Source organism: Nerophis lumbriciformis, linkage group LG11 (genome assembly GCF_033978685.3).
Source record: "Nerophis lumbriciformis linkage group LG11, RoL_Nlum_v2.1, whole genome shotgun sequence".
In the NCBI taxonomy this organism is placed as follows: domain Eukaryota; kingdom Metazoa; phylum Chordata; class Actinopteri; order Syngnathiformes; family Syngnathidae; genus Nerophis; species Nerophis lumbriciformis.
The window spans coordinates 20,026,177-20,047,705 of record NC_084558.2 but is presented as its reverse complement, the minus strand read 5'-3'; the positions used below and the strand labels follow the sequence as shown (position 1 = coordinate 20,047,705).

Sequence of the window (21,529 nt, the reverse complement as noted above, 5' to 3'; positions counted from 1 at the left end):
TCTCAAACACCGAGTCAAATCAGCTCTGTTATTTTCCGTTTTTTCGACTGTTTTCCGTACCTTGGAGACATCATGCCTCGTCGGTGTGTTGTCGGAGGGTGTAACAACACGAACAGGGACGGATTCAAGTTGCACCAGTGGCCCAAAGATGCGAAAGTGGCAAGAAATTGGACGTTTGTTCCGCACACTTTACCGACAAAAGCTATGCTACGACAGAGATGGCAAGAATGTGTGGATATCCTGCGACACTCAAAGCAGATGCATTTCCAACGATAAAATCAAAGAAATCTGCCACCAGACCCCCATTGAATCTGCCGGAGTGTGTGAGCAATTCAGGGACAAAGGACCTCGGTAGCACAGCAAGAAATGGTGGCAGTTTGTTCCCGCAGACGAGCGAGCTAAACCCCCTGGATGTCTTGGCTCACACCGTCCCGAAAATGATAAAGAGAAGAATATCGACCCTAGCGTCCCTGGCCTGCTGACATGAGGGTATGTCTACAGAATATATTAATTGATGAAAACTGGGCTGTCTGCACTCTCAAAGTGCATGTTGTTGCCAAATGTATTTCATATGCTGTAAACCTAGTTCATAGTTGTTAGTTTCCTTTAATGCCAAACAAACACATACCAATCGTTGGTTAGAAGGCGATCGCCGAATTCGTCCTCGCTTTCTCCCGTGTCGCTGGCTGTCGTGTAGTTTTCGTCGGTTTCGCTTGCATACGGTTCAAACCGATATGGCTCAATAGCTTCAGTTTCTTCTTCAATTTCATTTTCGCTACCTGCCTCCACACTACAACCATCCGTTTCAATACATTCGTAATCTGTTGAATCGCTTAAGCCGCTGACATCCGAGTCTGAATCCGAGCTAATGTCGCTATAGCTTGCTGTTCTTTCCGCCATGTTTGTTTGTGTTGGCTTCACTATGTGACGTCACAGGAAAATGGACGGGTGGTTAAAATCAGGCACTTTGAAGCTTTTTTTAGGGATATTGCGTGATGGGTAAAATTTTGAAAAAAACTTCGAAAAATATAATAAGCCACTGGGAACTGATTTTTAATGGTTTTAACAATTCTGAAATTGTGATAATATTCCCCTTTAATTTTGCCCCAAAATATTGTAGATTCATTTTTTGTCAATATATAGATGGATGCTGTTTTTTTTTTTTACTGTTGGTAGAGAAAATAAATAACATAGGGGTGGGCCAAAGAAAAGGCAAACTAAATAAATACATACAGTAGGGTGTGGGGACCCCTAGAGGTAGTTGTAGGGTGTCCCCAGCTGAATGACATATACCGTATTTTCCGCACTATAAGGCGCACCTAAAAACCACAAATTTTCTCAAAAGCTGACAGTGCGCCTTATAATCCGGTGCGCCTTATATATGGGTTAATATTAATATTAATTTTCATAAAGTTTAGGTCTCGCAACTACGGTAAACAGCCGCCATCTTTTTTCCCCGTAGAAGAAGAAGAAGCGCGCGGTGCATGCTGGGATATGTGACGTTTCATTTCCATTTGTGTGTTTATGTAAAGACCCCAAAATGGCTCCTATTAAGTGTGTTGTCTGTCTAATTATAAATAATGCAGACGAGGCGTGTTAACTGAGTTCTCAACGTTTACTCACAGCGTGCTCATAACCACATTCTAACTGCCAGCATACAACAACGCTTCTCAGGGCTACCGCGCATGCTCGTCACTATCGTTGCATGCTGGGTAGTGTAGTTGTTATATTTGCTAGCTCATAACATCACATTAAGAGACACGCTTACGCGCTTAATTCAATACTCGCCGTCATTCCGGGTGGATTGACAAAAGACCTCCAGCCGCTAGATATTGGTGTCAACAGGGCATTCGAAGCTAGACTGCTAACTGCGTGGGAACAGTGGATGACAGAAGGCGAACACACGAGACGTTCACCAAGACAGGGAGACAGCGCCGGACGACATACGCCAACATCTGCCAGTGGATCGTAAATGCCTGGGCAGATATTTCGGTCACAACTGTGGTCCGAGCTTTCCGGAAGGCAGGATTCACAGAACTGCTGGACAACAGCGACACTGACTCCGATTACTTCGACGAGACGGAGCCGGCCATTTTGGATCCCACATTCGCCCAACTTTTCAATTCGGACACCGAAGGAGAAGAATTCGAGGGATTTATGAATGAAGAATAACTTCAGAAAGTGAGCGTTATGTTTATTTTGTGTGTTGTGACATTAACGTTCGAGCAACATTATGTTGCTATTGCTCTGCACTATTTTGAATTTTACTATGTTTGTGATTGCACATTTGCGTACATTTTGGGAGTGAACAGAGTTGTTAGAACGCTGGTTTTTAATATATTATTAAAGTTTGACTAACCTGACTGTTTTTTTGACATTCCTTTAGCGCAGTTAGATGCGGCTTACAACACGGGGCGGCTTATAGGTGGACAAAGTTTTGAAATATGCCGTTCATTGAAGGCGCGGCTTATAACCCAGGGCGCCTTATGGTGCGGAAAATACGGTAGTTATTAGTTTGTAGACTCTCAGTTACATTAACATTGATATTATACATGTGGGCCCATAGATAGAAATGCCATTAAATGTAACTTTGATGTAGCAAGCTACTGTTGCCGTGCAGCTTGTAGTCTAGCTTGTAGTGTAGCTTGCTACATTTCTCCGGGGATAGCTTATCTACATTTAATGCAAATAACTTGTAGCTTAGTTTACACAATTTTCCAAGTAGCTTTCCCATCACTGTCTATTAGCCAGTTGTATTGTAATAACTTCAAACGTGTATTATAGACTGACCATACGTTCTCTTTCCCGGACATGTCCTCTTTTGCGGGGCTGTCCGGGCGGGGTTTCTTAAATGCCTCAAATGTCCGGCATTTTGAGTTAGGGTTGCTTGTATTTTCGATGTACGTCCAGGGTTAAGAAGGGGTTACAAACAAAACAAATTGTAAGGTGTGCTCACGCAGCAACATTCGTGAGGGAGGGGCAGAGACGGAGAGAGTGGAGTTAGGTTTACATATACAAGAGGGTTATTTTGAATATTTCTACCTCTGCACTTGTTTCCAAAACTGAATGTTACAGAATATATGTGTGACTTATTTTGTTGTACTATCAACTCAGTGTTGGCGTTAACGCACTTTTTGTGTCTTTTTAAGCATTGAAATTAGAAAGGACGCAGATTTTCTTTTTTTTACCTACCGCCCGGTTTGCTTGTTTGTTTGTTTTTTATTGTATCGATTATCGCTTTCCTCCAGTGTTTTGTTTTGTTTATATTTGTCGGGTCAAATTTCCGTCCCCGTTTATTGCGTTTTTATTTTGATACGCCAAAAGTTTTATCAATGACAACTACTGCCTTAGTTTGCACTCGGACAAGTTTACCGTGAGGGGCTGTCAAAATAAAGACTTCATGATAAACACTAAGGTGAGTGTAAAGTCAACATTTTTAACTCCAGTAAGTTAGTTATTTTAGTCTTTGTGAGTCCATGGATACTTAACTTTTATCTCCCACTGGATCCACATCGTTCGAGGACGGAGACAGGTTAGCTGTTAGCTTCAAGCTAACCAGCACCCGAGCAGACTCCTCCACCCCAAAAACATACTTTGCAGGTCAAAAAACGGGGCAATTGTGTGCCTTTTGAAGTGTTCATGTGCGAGGAGTGTTCAAAAGGAGTCTCTTGGAGAAGTTAAAGTGTTGCTCGCATCGCTGACAGTGACGTCTTCACCGTCATTGTTTACTGAAGCATAGATGCTTGACTGTGCGTTATGATAAACATTCTGCTTTTTATCCATAGACTTATCAGATTTAATTTTGTATTATCTATAGCAGGGGTGTCAAAAGTGTGCCCCGGAGGCCATTTGCGGCCCACAGCTAATGTTTTAAAGGCCCACGGCACATTCTAAAAATACTATTAAAAGAAACAAAAACATGACAAAAGTGAAATAAAAAATCTTAAAGGTGAAATGTAATTTAGAAAAAGTTGCAATGTTGACTAATAAAACAAAGCTGTTTTTTTCTTTCTTTCAAACTGTCATTGCTCAAAACATAATATTGAATCAAAATCAATGTTATTATGAATTATTGACCTATCCAAGGTTTTGATTACTTCACATCAAATATTCCACTTTGAAAAATATTTTTGGTGGAAGATTTTGCATATTTTGTGTGTTTGCCATAAAAAACTGTTTTGTTTGACAAAAAATGGGGGGAAACAAAAAAAACTAAAACATTTTGAAATGAGGGATAGATGTGAAGTTGATGTAGACTCCAGAGATTTAAGAGTTAAATACAAAATGTATGTAAGCCCTGGCACACCATTATCATCATTTCATGACTGAAGCAAAACACTTTTTACACTTTTATACTGAAATAAATACACCTACAACTTATTAAATAAAAACATAGAAAAAAACTACCAGCAGCGGTAAAGTTTAGATCCATGAAGGAAAGAAGAAAGTGAATGAATGTTTATAACTGAATACATTTACATATGCATAAAAAATGGTTTTATTTATTTATTTTTTTTTAAAATGAATTAATGTTTATGATTACCTTTTTCCAAAACACAATATAGAATGTGAGATATAACAGGATAATGCATACGTTTAGCATTTGTTTTTAAAAGACCCCAAAAATTTACTGTGGGACCCCATTTTTATGACTTGATGGCGCCAACACTGCTTTATTTAAATAAAAATATTATTTATAAAGCAAGTTCGAGTATCATTAGCAAATTTTCACTTAGTCCCGGCCTTGGCGTGCTGCCCACCTTGGCACGCATATGTGTCCTCTTTTTGGGACTTCAGAATATGGTCAGCCTAGTGTATTAGTAGTTTTTGATTGTGCTTTAGTACATGCCTTCTCTCATTCTTCTATTAAAACATCTTCATGCAGATATTGTCTCCATTCTGCAGCCTTTCCATAGAACCTGGATGTTTCTGGACTTCCATCCACCAAACATTTGTATAATTTGGAAATTAAGCCCTTTTCAAATTGTTAACTTTTATTTATCACACTTTTCATGCACAGGCAAATGGCAAACGCAAAGTGATATACAAAAAAAACAAAAACAATAATAGAAGGAGAAAAACACACACATACAGCACTATTAACAAAGCAAAAGCAAAAACAAAACATGGCATTTCTAAACAGTTTTTGTCATCCATGGTAGACATAATGAATTTTTTTCAACAGATCCTCTGTTGCCCAAGATTTAAATCCGCCATCTTCTCTTCTTGGGGTAAAGCAGTCGTGTGTCCATATTGGGCTGAAGACAGAAAGGAATGGATTTTCTAGAGTATGCTTTTTAAAAAAAACACCTGCAATGTGGTGAAGCTGCAATATTTGAAGCGCAACGTAGTGAGGGACAACGGTGAACTATTTTCCCTGAAACATCTGTTTTTCAGCCGCACGCACAAGATGGGCTCTGCAAACAGTGTCAAGCCGCTGAGCAGTTGAAGGGTCTAATACTGTACCTTGCTCAAGGGCATCTTGGCTTGGTTGGAAATGTAAAACCTAGAGTAGTAAACATTGTAGTCCGAGTCTTCACTCAGTCGCTGCAAATGATGGACTCCAACGTCACAAATTTTGCTGGAAAAGTCCCGTACTGTAAAGTAAACATGCTCTCAAAGGGCAATAACAGTTGGGGTTTTGGATAGAATAGAATTTATTTTTCCCACAATGGGGAAACGATGTGCACAGTTGCAGTGCAGACACAAAAAGTCCCCCAAAAATAAGGTAAAACACATGAAAAACAGGAGGGAAACAATAAAGAACACAAAAGACATACAAGACATTAAAATAGCACAGAGCTGATGCAACCAACTGCCAATTGAGCGGCGCCATTTCTACATGCAGCTCAAAGCAAAACACAACTAAAACCCCAAAAATGAGCAACAAATAATACATTTTGTGCACACACGATTGCACCATACATAGACACACAACAACACTCACATTCTGTACACCGCGGTGGCCTCTGCAGCCCTCCATGCCATCTAAAGCAACCAAGAGAGCTGACTCCATCCTAGGCTGCCCACTAGTCAATGTCTGTTCCGAGCGGAGACCAACGTGTCCGATACATGCTCATAGTTCATGTTGTGAATGCGAAAGCATCATTGACCCTGTACTGTTCACTGGTGTTGTCGTATTTAATGTGTTGTGTTGGGGAACAGGGGCCCACTCAAATATGTACACTGCTTTAGTAATCTTACTCTTGATTTTAATGGTATTCAATAATTATATCCAACCGACTTACAGTTAACAGGATACACTTGTCAAATGAAAGCATGTGTTCATCACAAATATTATCAAGGCAACAATAAGGTACTCAAAAAAAAAAATGATGAAAAATAAATATAAAGACGAATAAAAATATATGTTAACTTAATAATTATGAATAATAATAACATATGTTTGTAGATAACCTGTCAATAAAATTAAAGTGCAAATAAAAATACAGCTTTACCACTTTAGTCTTAAGTTTTGCGCTTAAGAGACTTCTATGACTTTAGCTCCAGACTTCTTCTGTTTGTTTGATGTTGTCATTACTGCCACAGGTAGTGGAAATGTGTATTACCGCTGCGTCCCATTCGGACCACAGCTGAGAAAGATATTTTTTGGCGACCCTTACAGCCCAACATTGGGCCCTATGGTAAAGAAACACTGGTCAATCTTGGAACTGTTTGAGGGATCAAGACAAGATTGTTTATATTGCCCAGAGGATGTATGGGAGGATGGATGAGTGAATGAATGGGGTGGATAATAATAAAATAATAATAATTTAAAAAAAAAAAAGCTTCTGCTTCTTCCTACGCAATTCAAGTTGTGATGATTTATGAATTGCTTGCTTGAGTTTTGATTTTGTTGTTAGTTTGTCCAAAGACAAAAAAATTGACGCCACACAATAAACGTAAACAACCAGTCCAGTATTGCTGTACACATTGTTTGATAAGATATGGTTAATACATGTCTTTCTCACAACCTGCTCCACATTGTAAATTTGTTGAGGATAAATAATTACCTTGTCTATTAAGGATTTTTGTTTTTTTATGAATTTTATTTCATTTTTTTAAATTTCAGATTGATCTATTTTTATTTATTATCTGTAAAAATGTTAAATAAAAGTGGGCAGAAAAACTTAGCATTAATCTTTCAAAGTATATGGCATGGCAACTCAACAAAACTTGACATATTACAGTGCAGCCAGGAAACAAAAAAACTGCATAAATTATTGACGATGGGCTGACCATTATAAATCTAAGCCATTATTATTATTATTAATAATCGTAATTTTAATTCTCTCTTTCCTTCCAGTGCAATTTAGTAATAAAGATCATTCTTAAACCTTTCCCTTCAGTCTGCTGTGTTCATTGGAGTCTAGTGTCCTGTTCTCTGTATTCAATTTTCCAGAAAGTCTTCAGCTTGAAGTTGATGTGATTTTCTATGACCAGCAAAATCTCTGGACCTTGTTTGGCAGAATATTTTTGGGAAAAAAACAAGACTTAAGTTCCCTGTGCTCATAACTGCACATAACTGATGTTTGTGGCACACCAACATTGAAGAAAGACATTCTATTATCTAATTTACAGTAACCTTCTGAGCGCTGTTTTTTTGGTGTGACATACATTTAGTCTGGATGGATTTATCCGTTTTCTATTCAGTAAAAAATAGCTCAGCAAGTCAGCCTGACAGTGAGGTGGTTCAAATCTCTGCTGAAGACATAACTTTGTTTTTGCAATCATAGGTGGGGAGAAAGCAAGTGTGAAGGAGAAAAAGCAGACGATATTCATTGAATCAAAGAAAAAAAATCACTGAAAAAATATGACCGAGCATGTCATTAACTTGGTGAAGTGGAACGAATAAAGCAGGAGTGGTCAATGACGCTAACCAAGGGAGGACATTTATCCATGAAAATATGGAGAAGCTGCTGATGGCGTGTCTCCTTAACGACATAAATACTGTACATGATTATTCCAATACTTGATGAAACTTCTGTAGTTAATTGTGCAACATTTATTGTATTGTTTTTCATATAATATTTGTATCTAGAAATTTTGCTAATTTTAAAAGCATATTACAGATTGTGTTTTGTGGAAGGCCAAGCAACAATTAAATGGACCTGGACAAATGTCAATGTAATTTTTTGGAGTTACTATAGTAGTTCAGTCGCAGAACAAAATAAACTTCTATGTCTTAGCAATACTGTATTCATCAGTGCATTAAAAATGGCAAGATAGTCATTGATTGAAATTTCATGACTCTTATTTCTCCAGCTTTTCAAAAAAGGACGTGAGGAAATAGCAATCATGCAAATCTGGAATTAGCTTAAGGTTTTGTTGCCAATTGTAGCCCTTCACACACATTCTCTCGCACACACATACACACAAACACATGTTTATGTACACAGAGAGAGCAGGTAAGATATTAACATCTGACTTTTATTTTAATCCAAACCAATAAAGTGGTTTTATTTGTTAAAATCTAGAAAAGTATTGTGTTTTGGCATCTTTGATCATCTTCCTGCTCTTTTGTTGCATGCAGTCTTTTCCAATTAGCACAATTTGAGTAGCATAATCAGTTATGAATGCTAACAACAGCAGAAGAGTAGTGAAAGATATATTGCAGACCTGGCCCACTTCCTGTATCAACATGCAGTGGGAGTTTTGTACAGTACACAGAAGGTCTTGTCATCTCCCCCGTCTGTAAACCTTGAATCAATTCCTTATTTCTGTTGCTTCTTTTGTTTTCTTTTGTTTCCTTGCTTGTTACTGTGACGGGAAATACAATAAAATCATTATTTGAGCAAGACAGTTGTTACATGCCAACAGTCTCATATACATGTTATAATATGTTATTTGTTATGTACAAAGCATTCCAAAATGAGTGTGCTGGAAGTTGGCTGAATGAGGAAGATCTTGGATGAACACCTGTCGTCATCAGTCTTGAGTTTACAGTTCAGATACGTTGGTCCTCTCTGCCTGGGTTGGAATAGTTTTGTTACTGTTTGGCTAAAACAGTTAGAAGCACGTGTGCTTTAAGAACAGCCACAAAAGACAGAATCCCATAGATGGATCAGTTGAGGTGATCTTCATACTGTTTCCGGAAACAATCACCAGCAGGGAAGAACTCCCAGCAGCGCTCCTGGTACATCTTCCACACATAAGATTCCTTCAAGACAGAAAGAAAACCAATACATTTACATTCATATTGCTTAATCCAATTCCAATTGTATTCATACAGTGACATTTAACAACACACATTATCTTAAAGGGGAACTGCACTTTTTAAAAAACATGTTTTTCACAATCTTTATGAGAGACAAGAACACAAGTACGTTTTTTTAAGCATTCTAACTCGTAAATAAAAGTCTGCTTACAATGGAGTCCTCTATTCCGCACATAAAGCCCTCTAAATAACCATCCAAAAAAACTGCCAACAATACACCATTTACATTTCTTGACCTGAATATTAACCAAGTATTAGTGATAATGTTACTATAAGCTAATTACAAATAATTAGCGGCATGTTGTCACTGAGAGGTACCTTGCTTATGCTGCTATACTGACATGATCAGCTATTGAGCGGCTTTCTCGCCTTGAAGCTTGACAGTTTATTCTAGATCAGGGGTAGGGAACCTATGGCTCTCGAGCCAGATGTGGCTCTTTTGATGACTGCATCTGGCTCTCAGATAAATCTTAGCTGACATGGCTTAACACAATAAGTAATGAATAATTCCGCTTGTAATCACAGTGTTAAAAATAATGTTGAAAATGTAAAACATTCTCATGCATTTTAATCCATTCATCTGTTTTCTACCGCACCTGTTCAAGAAGTCGCATTAATGGTAAGAAGTATTCTATTTATTATTGGTTAGCTTCAGAATAACAATGTTATTAAAAAGAATAAGAGACTTATTATACTCTAAAAAATGTTGGTCTTACCTAAAAATGCATGCATTTAGTTGTATTCAGTATTAATAAATATTATATGGCTCTCACGGAAATACATTTTAAAATATTTGGCTTTCATGGCTCTCTCATCCAAAAAGGTTCCCGACCCTTGTTCTAGATCAAAAATAATGCCTCTCACCTGTATAGTAAAAGGATGAGGACATAATATGAGAAGTTGGCCAAAGAAAAGACGCTTAGTTTCTACCCCCTTTTTTTCTTTGCAAGGAATCTGAGTCATTCCTTATTTAAATGGGAATATATGAACATCCAGACATTGTACAGTAAGCGATGTTTTATTATGTTTGTTGGGTCTCATGGAGTCTGCAGTGAGTAATAATCAGTGATGTTGTCGAAGGAAAAGTGATCGCGTCATGTGTTTGTGAAATGAATGTGCCGCGTATGCTTAAAATGATCAAAACACAAATATTACATGTTATTATAAATGTGCCTGTTACTACATTACATATATACTGTACTTACATCATGTATATCAAACCTTGATGGAGGCTTTTGGATGTTTTTTAGAGCCCTTTATAGGCAGAATAGAGTGACTCATATAGGTTCCATTGTAAGCATTTATTTTATATTTAGAATGCATAAGGATTTCTTGTCTCACATAAGGATTTTGAATGATAGGCAAATTCCAAAAAAGACACTTTACACATGGAGCATGTTCACTGAACAAACACTCCTTCGACTTTGAGGGGCGGCAATTGAGCTTCTCGTGAGCGAGCATAGTTTGGCGACGGAAGCGAATTTCCTCTTAGGAATAAACTTCAAACAGAAGCGAGAATCTTTGTAGGGCGGCTGTCTGTCTCAGCTGGTTGTGTTGAGACGAATGGACATGGTAGAGGGACACACATGAGCTGTGTCTCAGTTCGTAGGTTGCATCCTTCCAAAGACCCAGCCCATGTGGGTCTTGGACAGAGTCCTCCAAAATATTAAGTTATGGATTAAAAGTTGTTTTACATTTATCGTGTGTATGTGTGCTGCTGTCGGCGGATTTATCTCCTGCTCAAAGAGAAACATTGTATTTTTAAACAGTACATAGTAAACTATGTATTTACTTTATACTTCACTGTAACTAACCTCATTTGTACAGCACTCTGGTCAACGTTATTTTATTTTTAAGTCAGGAGTTTGATGTCAAGATGCAGCAGGCAGTGGGAAGATGGTGAATATTTTTATGTGATTTAATAAACCAACAGGAGCACACTCACCAGGGAGTGGGGAGGGGAAACTAAAGAAAGTAAGTGCAACAAAAAGGGCACAAAACATATTTTGTTGATATCAGCAATAAGCATATGAGGAGCAGAGCGATGACATGCAACACAAAAACAACGAACCGACGAAAGGCGGCGCCGGGCTCAATAGAAGACTGGTTGGCAACCGGGCTCAGGTGTCACCCGGTTGCCAATCAAGGACAGGTGTGAGGAGCCAGTGCTTAGGACAGCAGGGGAAGTGAAACTACCAAAATAAGAGTACTGCACAAACGGGAAAAAACAATATGAGTCAAAAACAGTCACAAGAGTGTGACATATTATTTATTTTTAATTGGCTTTAAATATGCTGTAGATTTCAGCAATAAGAGGTTGTTAGGATATCCACATGTTATGTATTACATTTGTAATGTAATATGCATTAATTCATTATTCTTAACTGAAGGTACCATGATTCTCTTTATAAAGCAAACTACATTATTTTTAAATCATTATTCCTATTTAGTAGTTATGAAATTGTTTATGGAGAATTTATTATATGCTGACAAGCGGTAGAAAATGGATGGATGGATGGACGATTGCTTTTATTTCAAGGTCATTTATTAAATAAAATGTAATACAACCATCAGCTTTGTAAACTCACTTGATGATGATGTAGTTGGACACGTACCCTCAGAAACGCACTGGAGACAATCCAGATGATGTTCCAGAAAGACAGAAGTCTTCATGGTCTTTCTTGTTGGAAACCATACAGTAACGTCTCACAGTACTACTTCGGTATTATTTTCAAACATGTTTTGAGGTAATTGGAAATGGAAATGTCCTATTTTTTCTTAATTAATTTTCAAATTTGAACCTCGGATTCAGGAGGAACAGTGTGGTTGTTGTCCTGGTTGTGGAACTGTGGACCAGCTCTATACTCTCGGCAGGGTCCTTGAGGGTGCATGGGAGTTTGCCCAACCAGTCTACATGTGCTTTGGGGACTTGGAGAAGGCATTCGACCGTGTCCCCCAGGAAGTCCTGTGGGGAGTGCTCAGAGAATATGGGGTATCAGACTGTCTGATTGTGGCAGTCCGCTCCCTGTATGATCAGTGTCAGAGCTTGGTCCGCATTGCCAGCTGTGAGTCGGACCCATTTCCAGTTAGTGTTGGACTCCGCCAAGGTTGCCCTTTGTCACAGATTCTGTTCATAACTTTTATGGACAGAATGTCTAGGTGCAGTTAGGGCGTTGAGGGGATCCGGTTTGGTGGCAGCAGGATTAGGTCTCTGCTTTTGAGATGATGTGGTCCTGATGGCTTCATCTGGCCAGGATCTTCAGCTCTTACTGGATCTGTTCGCAGCTGAGTGTGAAGCGACTGGGATGAGAATCAGCACCTCCAAGTCCGAGTCCATAGTTCTCGCCCGGAAAAGGGTGGAGTGCCATCTCCGGGTTGGGGAAGAAATCTTGGCCCATGTGGCCCATGTGGAGGAGTTCAAGTACCTCAAAGTATTGTTCACGAGTGAGGGAAGAGTGGATCGTGAGATTGACAGGCGGATCGGTGCGGCGTCTTTAGTAATGCGGACGCTGTATCGATCCGTTGTGGTGAAGAAGGAGCTGAGCCAGAAGGCAAAGCTCTCAATTTACCGGTCGATCTACGTTCCCATCCTCACTTATGGTCATGAGCTTTGGGTTATGACCAAAAGGACAAGATCACGGGTACAAGCGTCCGAAATAAGTTTCCTCCGCCGGGTGATGGGGCTCTCCCTTAGGGATAGGGTGAGAAGCTCTGGTATCCGGGAGGAGCTCAAAGTAAAGCCGCTGCTCCTCCACATCGAGAGGAGCCAGATGAGGTGGTTTGGACAACTGGTCAGGATGCCACCTGAATGCCTCCCTAGGGAGGTGTTTAGGGCACGTCTGACCGGTAGGAGGCCACGGGGAAGATCCAGGACACGTAGGAAAGACTATGTCTCCCGGCTGGCCAGGGAACGCCTCGGAATCCCCCGGGAGGAGCTGGACGAAGTAGCTGGGGAGAGGGAAGTCTGGGCTTCCCTGCTGAAGAAGAAAATGGATGGATGGATGGATAATTTAAAATAATCCCTTGGCTCTATAATATAGCAGTTGAGGTTGTTGTTTTTTTATCCTGTTGTAAATGGTTGTGCTTTCAACTGTACTTGTAAATATGAAGTGCAATATATTCTGGAATAACTGAATATCTTACCCTATTTTGGAATAGTAGCAATTAAAGGAGTAAATAAATCACAAGAGCGGTAATTTCAGCATTGTATTTATTAAATTGAATAGGTCAAAAACAATAATTGCATTCAAATGATCCAAATCTGCATATACGGTGTGGTACCTATTTCTTTTAGCTCTGTTGTCCTTCAAATTGTCTTGTGAGTCCATTTACTCCTTGATTGTTCTAAACCAGTTGTTCTCTAACTTTTTTCACCAAGTACCACCTCACAAAACATTTGGCTTTCCAAGTACCACCATAATGACCAACATTAAACTGCAATAGCATAGTAGGCTTAAATATTCATTAAAACTAGGGAGATGTTTTATTTAACAAGTATATTTAATATGTTTTGCCACTGTAACATTACACAAAGTTTGAACAGTCACACTGTTTGATTATTTAATTAGTTCTATGGCGTACCACTAGATGGAGCCCACGTACCACAGTTTTTAGAATCAGTGTTCTAAACAGAAAAGCAGAAAAAACATTAAAGGGGAACATTATCACAATTTCAGAATTGTTAAAACCATTAAAAATCAGTTCCCAGTGGCTTATTATATTTTTCGAAGTTTTTTTCAAAATTTTACCCATCACGCAATATCCCTAAAAAGGTTTCAAAGTGCCTGATTATACAAGTACATATGCATACTTACACTCATGCACATAATCACGTTTCATCAAACATATATTAACGTTGTTGCCCTAGGGTAAACTGGGTGTAACACATGGCACACTGACAAAGCTTAACCTATTGTGACTATAACAATCTACAAGGTTAATGTAGGTTGCTTCTCTTTCTCCCCCTCCATTTTTTCTGCATTCTTTCGTATCTCAAGTTATCATTACGTATATGTATTGTTGCATTTAAACAACTGTATTGTTGATAATAAAGGTAAATTATTGGTATTGTTCATTATCAATAGTGCTATTTCTATTGGTATTTGTATTGATCCATTTGTAGTGTAATAATGCTCATTGTCATTTCTGTATTATTTTTCGCTAACTGCTTATTTGCTATTACTTTTACCATCATGTTTGTACATGTCGTATTTGCTGATGTTGCTCTATTGTTGTTGTTGTTGTTTGCTGTTGTTGTTTTTGTCTCTGTGTCTAATCCCCCTCTTGTCCCCACAATTTCCCCCTCTGTCTTCTTTTTTTTCTCTTTCTATCCCCTCCTGCTCCGGCCCGGCTGCACTAAATGATAATATAAATACATTTAATAAAGTCAAATACAAATAAGGCAACAAGAGAAGTATCCTACACTTCTCTTTTGTAAAGTAAATCTGAACAGCCGACATGGGCATCTACATCAACTATATGATTTGCCTGAGAAGCTGGACAGGACACAAAAAAAAAAAAACAAAGTGCCTGATTTTAACCACCCATCCATTTTCCTGTGACGTCACATAGTGAAGCCAACACAAACAAACATGGCGGAAAGAACAGCAAGCTATAGCGACATTAGCTCGGATTCAGACTCGGATTTCAGCGGCTTAAGCGATTCAACAGATTACGAATGTATTGAAACGGATGGTTGTAGTGTGGAGGCAGGTAGCGAAAACGAAATAGAAGAAGAAACTGAAGCTATTGAGCCATATCGGTTTGAACCGTATGCAAGCGAAACCGACGAAAACGACACGACAGCCAGCGACACGGGAGAAAGCGAGGACGAATTCGGCGATCGCCTTCTAACCAACGATTGGTATGTGTTTGGCATTAAAGGAAACTAACAACTATGAACTAGGTTTACAGCATATGAAATACATTTGGCAACAACATGCACTTTGAGAGTGCAGACAGCCCAATTTTCATCAATTAATATATTCTGTAGACATACCCTCATGTCAGCAGGCCAGGGAAGCTAGGGTCGATATTCTTCTCTTGATCATTTTCGGGACGGTGTGAGCCAAGACATCCAGGGGGGTTTAGCTCGCTCGTCTGCGGGAACAAACTGCCACCATTGCTTGCCGTGCTACCGAGGTCCTTTGTCCCTGAATTGCTCACACACTCCGGCAGATTCAATGGGGGTCTGGCGGCAGATTTCTTTGACTTTATCGTTGGAAATGCATCTGCTTTGAGTGTCGCAGGATATCCACACATTCTTGCCATCTCTGTCGTAGCATAGCTTTCGTCGGTAAAGTGTGCGGAACAAACGTCCAATTTCTTGCCACTTTCGCATCTTTGGGCCACTGGTGCAACTTCAATCTGTCCCTGTTCGTGTTGTTACACCCTCCGACAACACACCGACGAGGCATGATGTCTCCAAGGTACGGAAAACAGTCGAAAAAACGGAAAATAACAGAGCTGATTTGACTTGGTGTTTGAGAAAATGGCGGATTGCTTCCCGATGCGACGTCACGTTGTGACGTCATCGCTCCGAGAGCGAATATTAGAAAGGCGTTTAATTCGCCAAAATTCACCCATTTAGAGTTCGGAAATCGGTTAAAAAAATATATGGTCTTTTTTCTGCAACATCAAGGTATATATTGACGCTTACATAGGTCTGGTGATAATGTTCCCCTTTAACAACAGAGACTGAAACACATAAATTGAACATTTTCCAATGAAATCAAAATGCACATACAAACAACTAATATTGGTATATTTATGTATGCATTAATTTATAGTATCTAAATAGTTCAGGAAACATAACTATTACAGTCATACATTAGATATAAGAATCAACTTATTTAAGTCTAAATATTGAAAAAAACCCGCTAAGTTTTACTTGCAAAGGTTGAAAAAAGCTCAGTGCATTAAGCCGTCTACAATGGCTGAATATGAAGGTGTAAAGAGGAGCAAACAACACGGAGGTCGCTGAACATTACGATAATCGAAGTCTCGTATTTTAACACAAATTTAAGTCACACCAACTTTTAAATTTTTTTAAATTTTTGGATGTTTGTAGATTCAAAGCTTTTTAGATGTTTAAAAAAAAAAAAAACTGCACTTATATTTTAAAGCCGCTCCTTCCGCTCTACGTAGCGTCGCAATGTTGAAAATACTTTTCAGAGCTGGGCGCGCAGACGATCTTGGGATATGAAAGGTTGCAAAGGATACTCGACATGTACACTTATTGTTAATAGGAGAAAATAATACATTCGTCGGCCGGCTTCAAAGGAAACTTGGAGCGGGATCAGCGCCCCACAAATGCGCACTGCGAAGGATGCAGCAGCCGAATTTAAAGACACAGCTATCGTGTAATACATCCATCCATCCATCCATTTTCTACCGCTTGTCTCTTTCGGGGTCGCGGGGGGTGCTGTAGCCTATCTCAGCTGCATTCGGGCGGTAGGCGGGGTACACCCTGGATAAGTCGTCATCTCATCACAGTGCCAACACAGATAGACAGACAACATTCACACTCACATTCACACACTAGGGCCAATTTAGTGTTGCCAATCAACCTATCCCCAGGTGCATGTCTTTGGAGGTGGGAGGAAGCCGGAGTACCCAGAGGGAACCCACGCAGTCACAGGGAGAACATGCAAACTCCACACAGAAAGATCCTGAGCCCGGGATTGAACTCAGGACCTTCGTATAGTATAAGATAATATGGTGGATAGTGGTTAGCTCGAGAGCCTTGCAGTCTGATGATCCTAGTTCGAACATCTGTGTGGAGTGTGGATGTTCTCCATGGATGCCTGGGTTTTCTCCAGGCACACTCTCTATTTTCTGGCCAGTCACTGCTGTGATGTAGATTTCTCCAGGATCTGCCAGTCGTTAGCCAGTTCTGTTGGCTCGTCGATAGTCATGTCCAGTCTCAGATGTGTTCAGGATGTTCTGGATGGTGTTTTGCCAGCGTGTCCTAAGTCTGCCTCTTGGACGTCGCCAGTGGTTGAAAGGGTTACTCATCAGGGCGATTGCTGCACACATGCTGGTTGTGCTGACACAGGTGGCCGAAAAGACGTAGCAGAGTGGCGTTGATGAGCTAGTCAAGGGGGGGCTGGCCAGAACCCCGCCCTGATGGTCTCCCTGATGGTCTTACCTGCGGACTTGAAGAACACGGCGAAGGGCTCGGAAATCAAAACCATTGCTGGAAAAAGATGTCGATCAGGTGTGGACTTAACAATAGAACTCCTTGTTTCTTATAAATCCCAAACTGAGTGTGAGTAATTGTGCCTCTGGGTTGCCGAATGAGCTCTGACAGTGATCTATGCCTATGTGCCAAAGACCAGTTCAAATTACGCAGCTTTCCTTTAAGTGCAGCCAGAGATGATCCATCATGTCATCACTGCATGTCTTAGACACTCAGGTGAAGAGAAGGGCACTCAGATGTTCTGGGAATGCCCAAAACAAAAGGAGGCCGCAGAGTAGACTTAGGACACGGTAAGGGGACTATGTCTCATGGCTGGCCTGGGAACACCTCGATGTACCCATGGAACTGGAGGAAGTGGCCAGAGGCAAGGAAACCTATGAGCTTCCTAACTGAGACTGACCTCTGCAACCCAGACAAGCGGAAGAAATTGAATGGATTGAAAATATCATTATATGTCAAGAGCAACATTTTTATTGAAGAAAAAGATTTGATCAGACGGGTTACATATGTCATAGAGCCAACTCTGAGGATCAAAATCATACTTAATATTTGGTGCTAAATACAAAAATCAATCATAGTAATACAGTACTCATACAGAGAAAAAATAAGCAGGTATACCTGGCCTGTGTGTTCTGTTTCATCTTTGTTGATAAGATACATCACAAAGAATCTGTAACACAAACACATTATTAGAGAAATATACACATTCAAATAATTGCGCTAATACCATTATATATGCATTAAACCCATTTTAAAAATCTAAGGCGGTTTTCACACTTGTAGTTTGGTACTTCTGTCAAGACCAAAGTAAAAAAAGATAATTTGGCTTAGTATTCACAATTACATGCTTGAGTGTCCTCCGCGCACAAAAAATGTATTCAGCGCACAAAATCCAACCTAAACTCTAAGCAAAATAAACACATAGTCATTTCTTCTGTACCATTTTGCAATGCAACACTGAATGACAAGTGACTAGGGAAGTTATCGTTAGGATTTTATCGCTATTCCTTATCGATAACAGTATTTATCGGTACTTTATGTCATTAGTGGAACTAAAGATGTGAAAATTGCATTTTAATTAACATTTATATTAGCACAAATTAAACCAAAACACCTCCAACATGTAACATCTGAGAGCAGGGAAGTCTTTTATCAACACCTGTTTTTTAAGTCTTACAGAAGTCAACTATGTGTGCAGTGTAAGGGGAAATGCAGTTATGTCATCTTCTTGTAAAGAGCCCACAGATCTATCACTGTGTTTCTATTCATTACAATTACACTCAGTTGGAAACAATAGTTATGTATGGAATGCCTGTGTAGACCACATACCATTTATATGATATATCATATCAAATAGACCATATAAATCAATACAATTAATTAGCATGTTATTTGGGTGTGCATTTTGTAACAATAGGAATTATTATTTGTTTTTATGTTGAACACGGACATATTTGAGTGACGGACTGGAAGCCATATTGAGTGTTAACAGCTACCAATGTATGTGTGTGAGTAGTGTGTATTATATTAAAAAAAAAAGACTCAGTGAGCAATGCTCGATCGTCCAGTTTGTAGTCAATAGACAGAAGGAACTGAAATTTTTTCAAGCAAGATGTCTTTTAATGACACGCAAAGACGATGCAATGGAGTGACGTCAGACGGCAACTAAAGACCTGTGACCACAGTGGATGCTATCTTGCTTCAAAGCAACTTTCTGGATTATAATGTTACCTCCCTTTCCACTTTTTTAAGTGGATTAATATTGGCATGTAGATTATAGGATTGCTAGGAGGATGGTTGATAAAACTGAGTCGTAACACGTTGTGAGTAAAAAAAGTTAAGTTAAAGTACCAATGATAGTCACACACACATTAGGTGTGGCGAAATCATTCTCTGCATTTGACCCATCACTCTTGATCCCCCCCTGGGAGGTGAAAGTGCGTTCACTTCAAACTGACACAGCGTGCGTGACTTTGAGGAACTTTTGTGGAGGAAATATTGTTTGTTACAAATGTTTGTGTGGTGTTGCTCCCTTATTTGTCATTATTTCAAGCTGACTTTATGTGTAGCAGTGGCAGCTGAACTGAATGTGACAAAGAGTCATAATTACGTCAGTCAGCTGGAACAAAAAATACAGACAGCAGTATCGTTAGACCAGAATCTTCACGGTTAATGGACCGACCCAATTGGGAAGCGGTACAAAAAAATACCGGTACTCGGCATACATATCTAGAGGTGACAACAAGTTGTTACAACAGATAAAACAATGATGACGTCTGCCAGGACGTTTTAAAGAGGAGAAGGAGGTGGTCTGCATCAACAATCGTTTTGAGTAAAGGTTATTACAGTCAGTCGTAAAGACACCAAAACAACATCAGCAACCAAGGTAATGTCTCGTAAAACTGGTCACTTTCTGCCGTAATCGCACCAAAACAAACAAACAATTTGTTGTATTGACAGCAGCCACTGTCTCTCGTTTCATTTGCTCCAAAAAACGCATAAACTTGGCTCAGCCAGTGATGCGTTCAGGACAGGCAGTAGACCTAATGCTAATAGCTGGGTGCTCTGCCTCCAGGGAGAAGACTATAGCTAGAACCTGTGCAACATTAAGATTAAGTGTGTTCCATATGCAACAAGTTCTGGCAGAGGCCTTTCTTCCACATTCAAATAGCGTGTTTTATTCTTTAACAATTAAACTTAACAAAAAAAAAGTGACACACTTTTAAAAACTCACTTTTACACTTATGTTTGAGCGTTCTTACATATAGGGCAGTGATTTGATTTTTTTTTTTTCATGCATACAGTAGGCTTTGTTTCTTTTCTAAACAAAGTACACAATCCCTTTTGTAGCACATGTTGTAACTGTCCCAGAACAGAAAACAAATCACAACCTCAATGCAGAAAATCTCAGATATACTCACAGGTAATTGGCAAGGTTGTGCTCCTGTAGAGTGTGTGTTTCAAAGCCATGTGGAACTGTATCAAAGTAGTCATTGCCTATTCCACAGATAAAACATTTGGTCTGGAATAAAAAAAAATGCAAAAATCAATGATTATCTGATGTTTTAACAAGCCTGTTACTCACTAGTCCAATCGTGTATACATTCAATTACTTTGTAACAAAGGTGTGTTTTTCTCTTGTGTTTGCCTCACCTCCATGTCCTCTTTCACTTGCTCTTGTTGATCTCGCAGTTCTCCGAATGCATCAATGATTAGACCTAAAATATCCAAAACGGAGATGGTGAAGTTCATCCAATATCCAGTTTTATCTAACAGACTGTTAAGTTAATTATGTTATTATGGCATACGCACACACAGAAGTTCAGCTTCCTAACATAAACGTAAGGTAACATAGAAAAGATCAAGATCAACCCCTAAATTGAATCACTTTTATGACATTTCCTAAAAGTTTCATAAAAATTTGCCCAGAACTTTTGGAGTTTTGACTTACACTAAAATTTTAGTTACAGTACAATGCACCGTGGGAATGAAATTTGTTTCTAACCCCAGGACCACCTGTATTGTTTGTACTAGTGTTGTCCCAATACCAATATTTTGGTACCGGTGCCAAAATATTTTTGTATTTTTCAGTACTTTTCTAAATAAAGGGGACCACAAAAAATTTAATTATTGGCTTTATTTGAACAAAAAATCTTAGTGTACATGAAACATATGTTTATTATTGCAAGTTTGTCCTTAAATAAAATAGTGAACATACAAGACAACTTGTCTTTTATTAGTAAGTAAACAAACAAAGACTCCTAATTAGTCTGCTGACGTATGCAGTAACATATTGTGTCATTTATCATTCTATTATTTTGTCAACATTTTGAGGGACAAACTGTAAAAATTGATTATTAATCTACTTGTTCATTTACTGTTAATATCTGGTTATTTTCTGTTTTATCTACACTTCTGTTAAAATGTAATAATCACTTATTCTTCTTTTGTTAGATACTTTACATTAGTTTTGGATGATACCACAAATTTCGCTATCAATCGGATACCAAGTAGTTACAGGATCATACATTGGTCATATTCAAAGTCCTCATGTGTCCAGGGACATATTTCCTGAGTTTATAAACATGATATATATATTTTTTAAACGAAAT

At 39.0% G+C, this 21,529-nt stretch overlaps 2 protein-coding genes across 14 annotated transcripts in view; both read right to left on the bottom strand.

The window, feature by feature from the left end:
* Positions 1-3,669, bottom strand: part of chrm3b (cholinergic receptor, muscarinic 3b) — a 32,180-nt gene extending 28,511 nt beyond the window's left edge. Inside the window, exon 1 of the mRNA XM_061967116.1 lies at positions 3,490-3,669. The gene's annotated coding sequence lies outside the window, so the exon portion shown is untranslated. The remainder of the gene's footprint in view (positions 1-3,489) is intronic.
* Positions 3,670-8,699: 5,030 nt separating this feature from the next.
* ryr2a (ryanodine receptor 2a (cardiac)) overlaps positions 8,700-21,529 on the bottom strand; it is a 249,867-nt gene continuing 237,037 nt past the window's right edge. For 12 of the 13 annotated variants that reach the window (XM_061967101.1, XM_061967103.1, XM_061967104.1 and 9 more), the window contains 4 exons: positions 20,571-20,635; positions 20,339-20,439; positions 18,036-18,087; positions 8,700-9,160 (listed from right to left, as the gene is read on the bottom strand). In XM_061967101.1, the coding sequence (XP_061823085.1) occupies positions 9,065-9,160; positions 18,036-18,087; positions 20,339-20,439; positions 20,571-20,635 (314 nt within the window). In that variant the 3' untranslated portion in view covers positions 8,700-9,064. Of the gene's footprint in view, positions 9,161-18,035; positions 18,088-20,338; positions 20,440-20,570; positions 20,636-21,529 lie in introns of those variants that run through there. The other variant, XR_009815903.2, reaches the window with a different exon arrangement.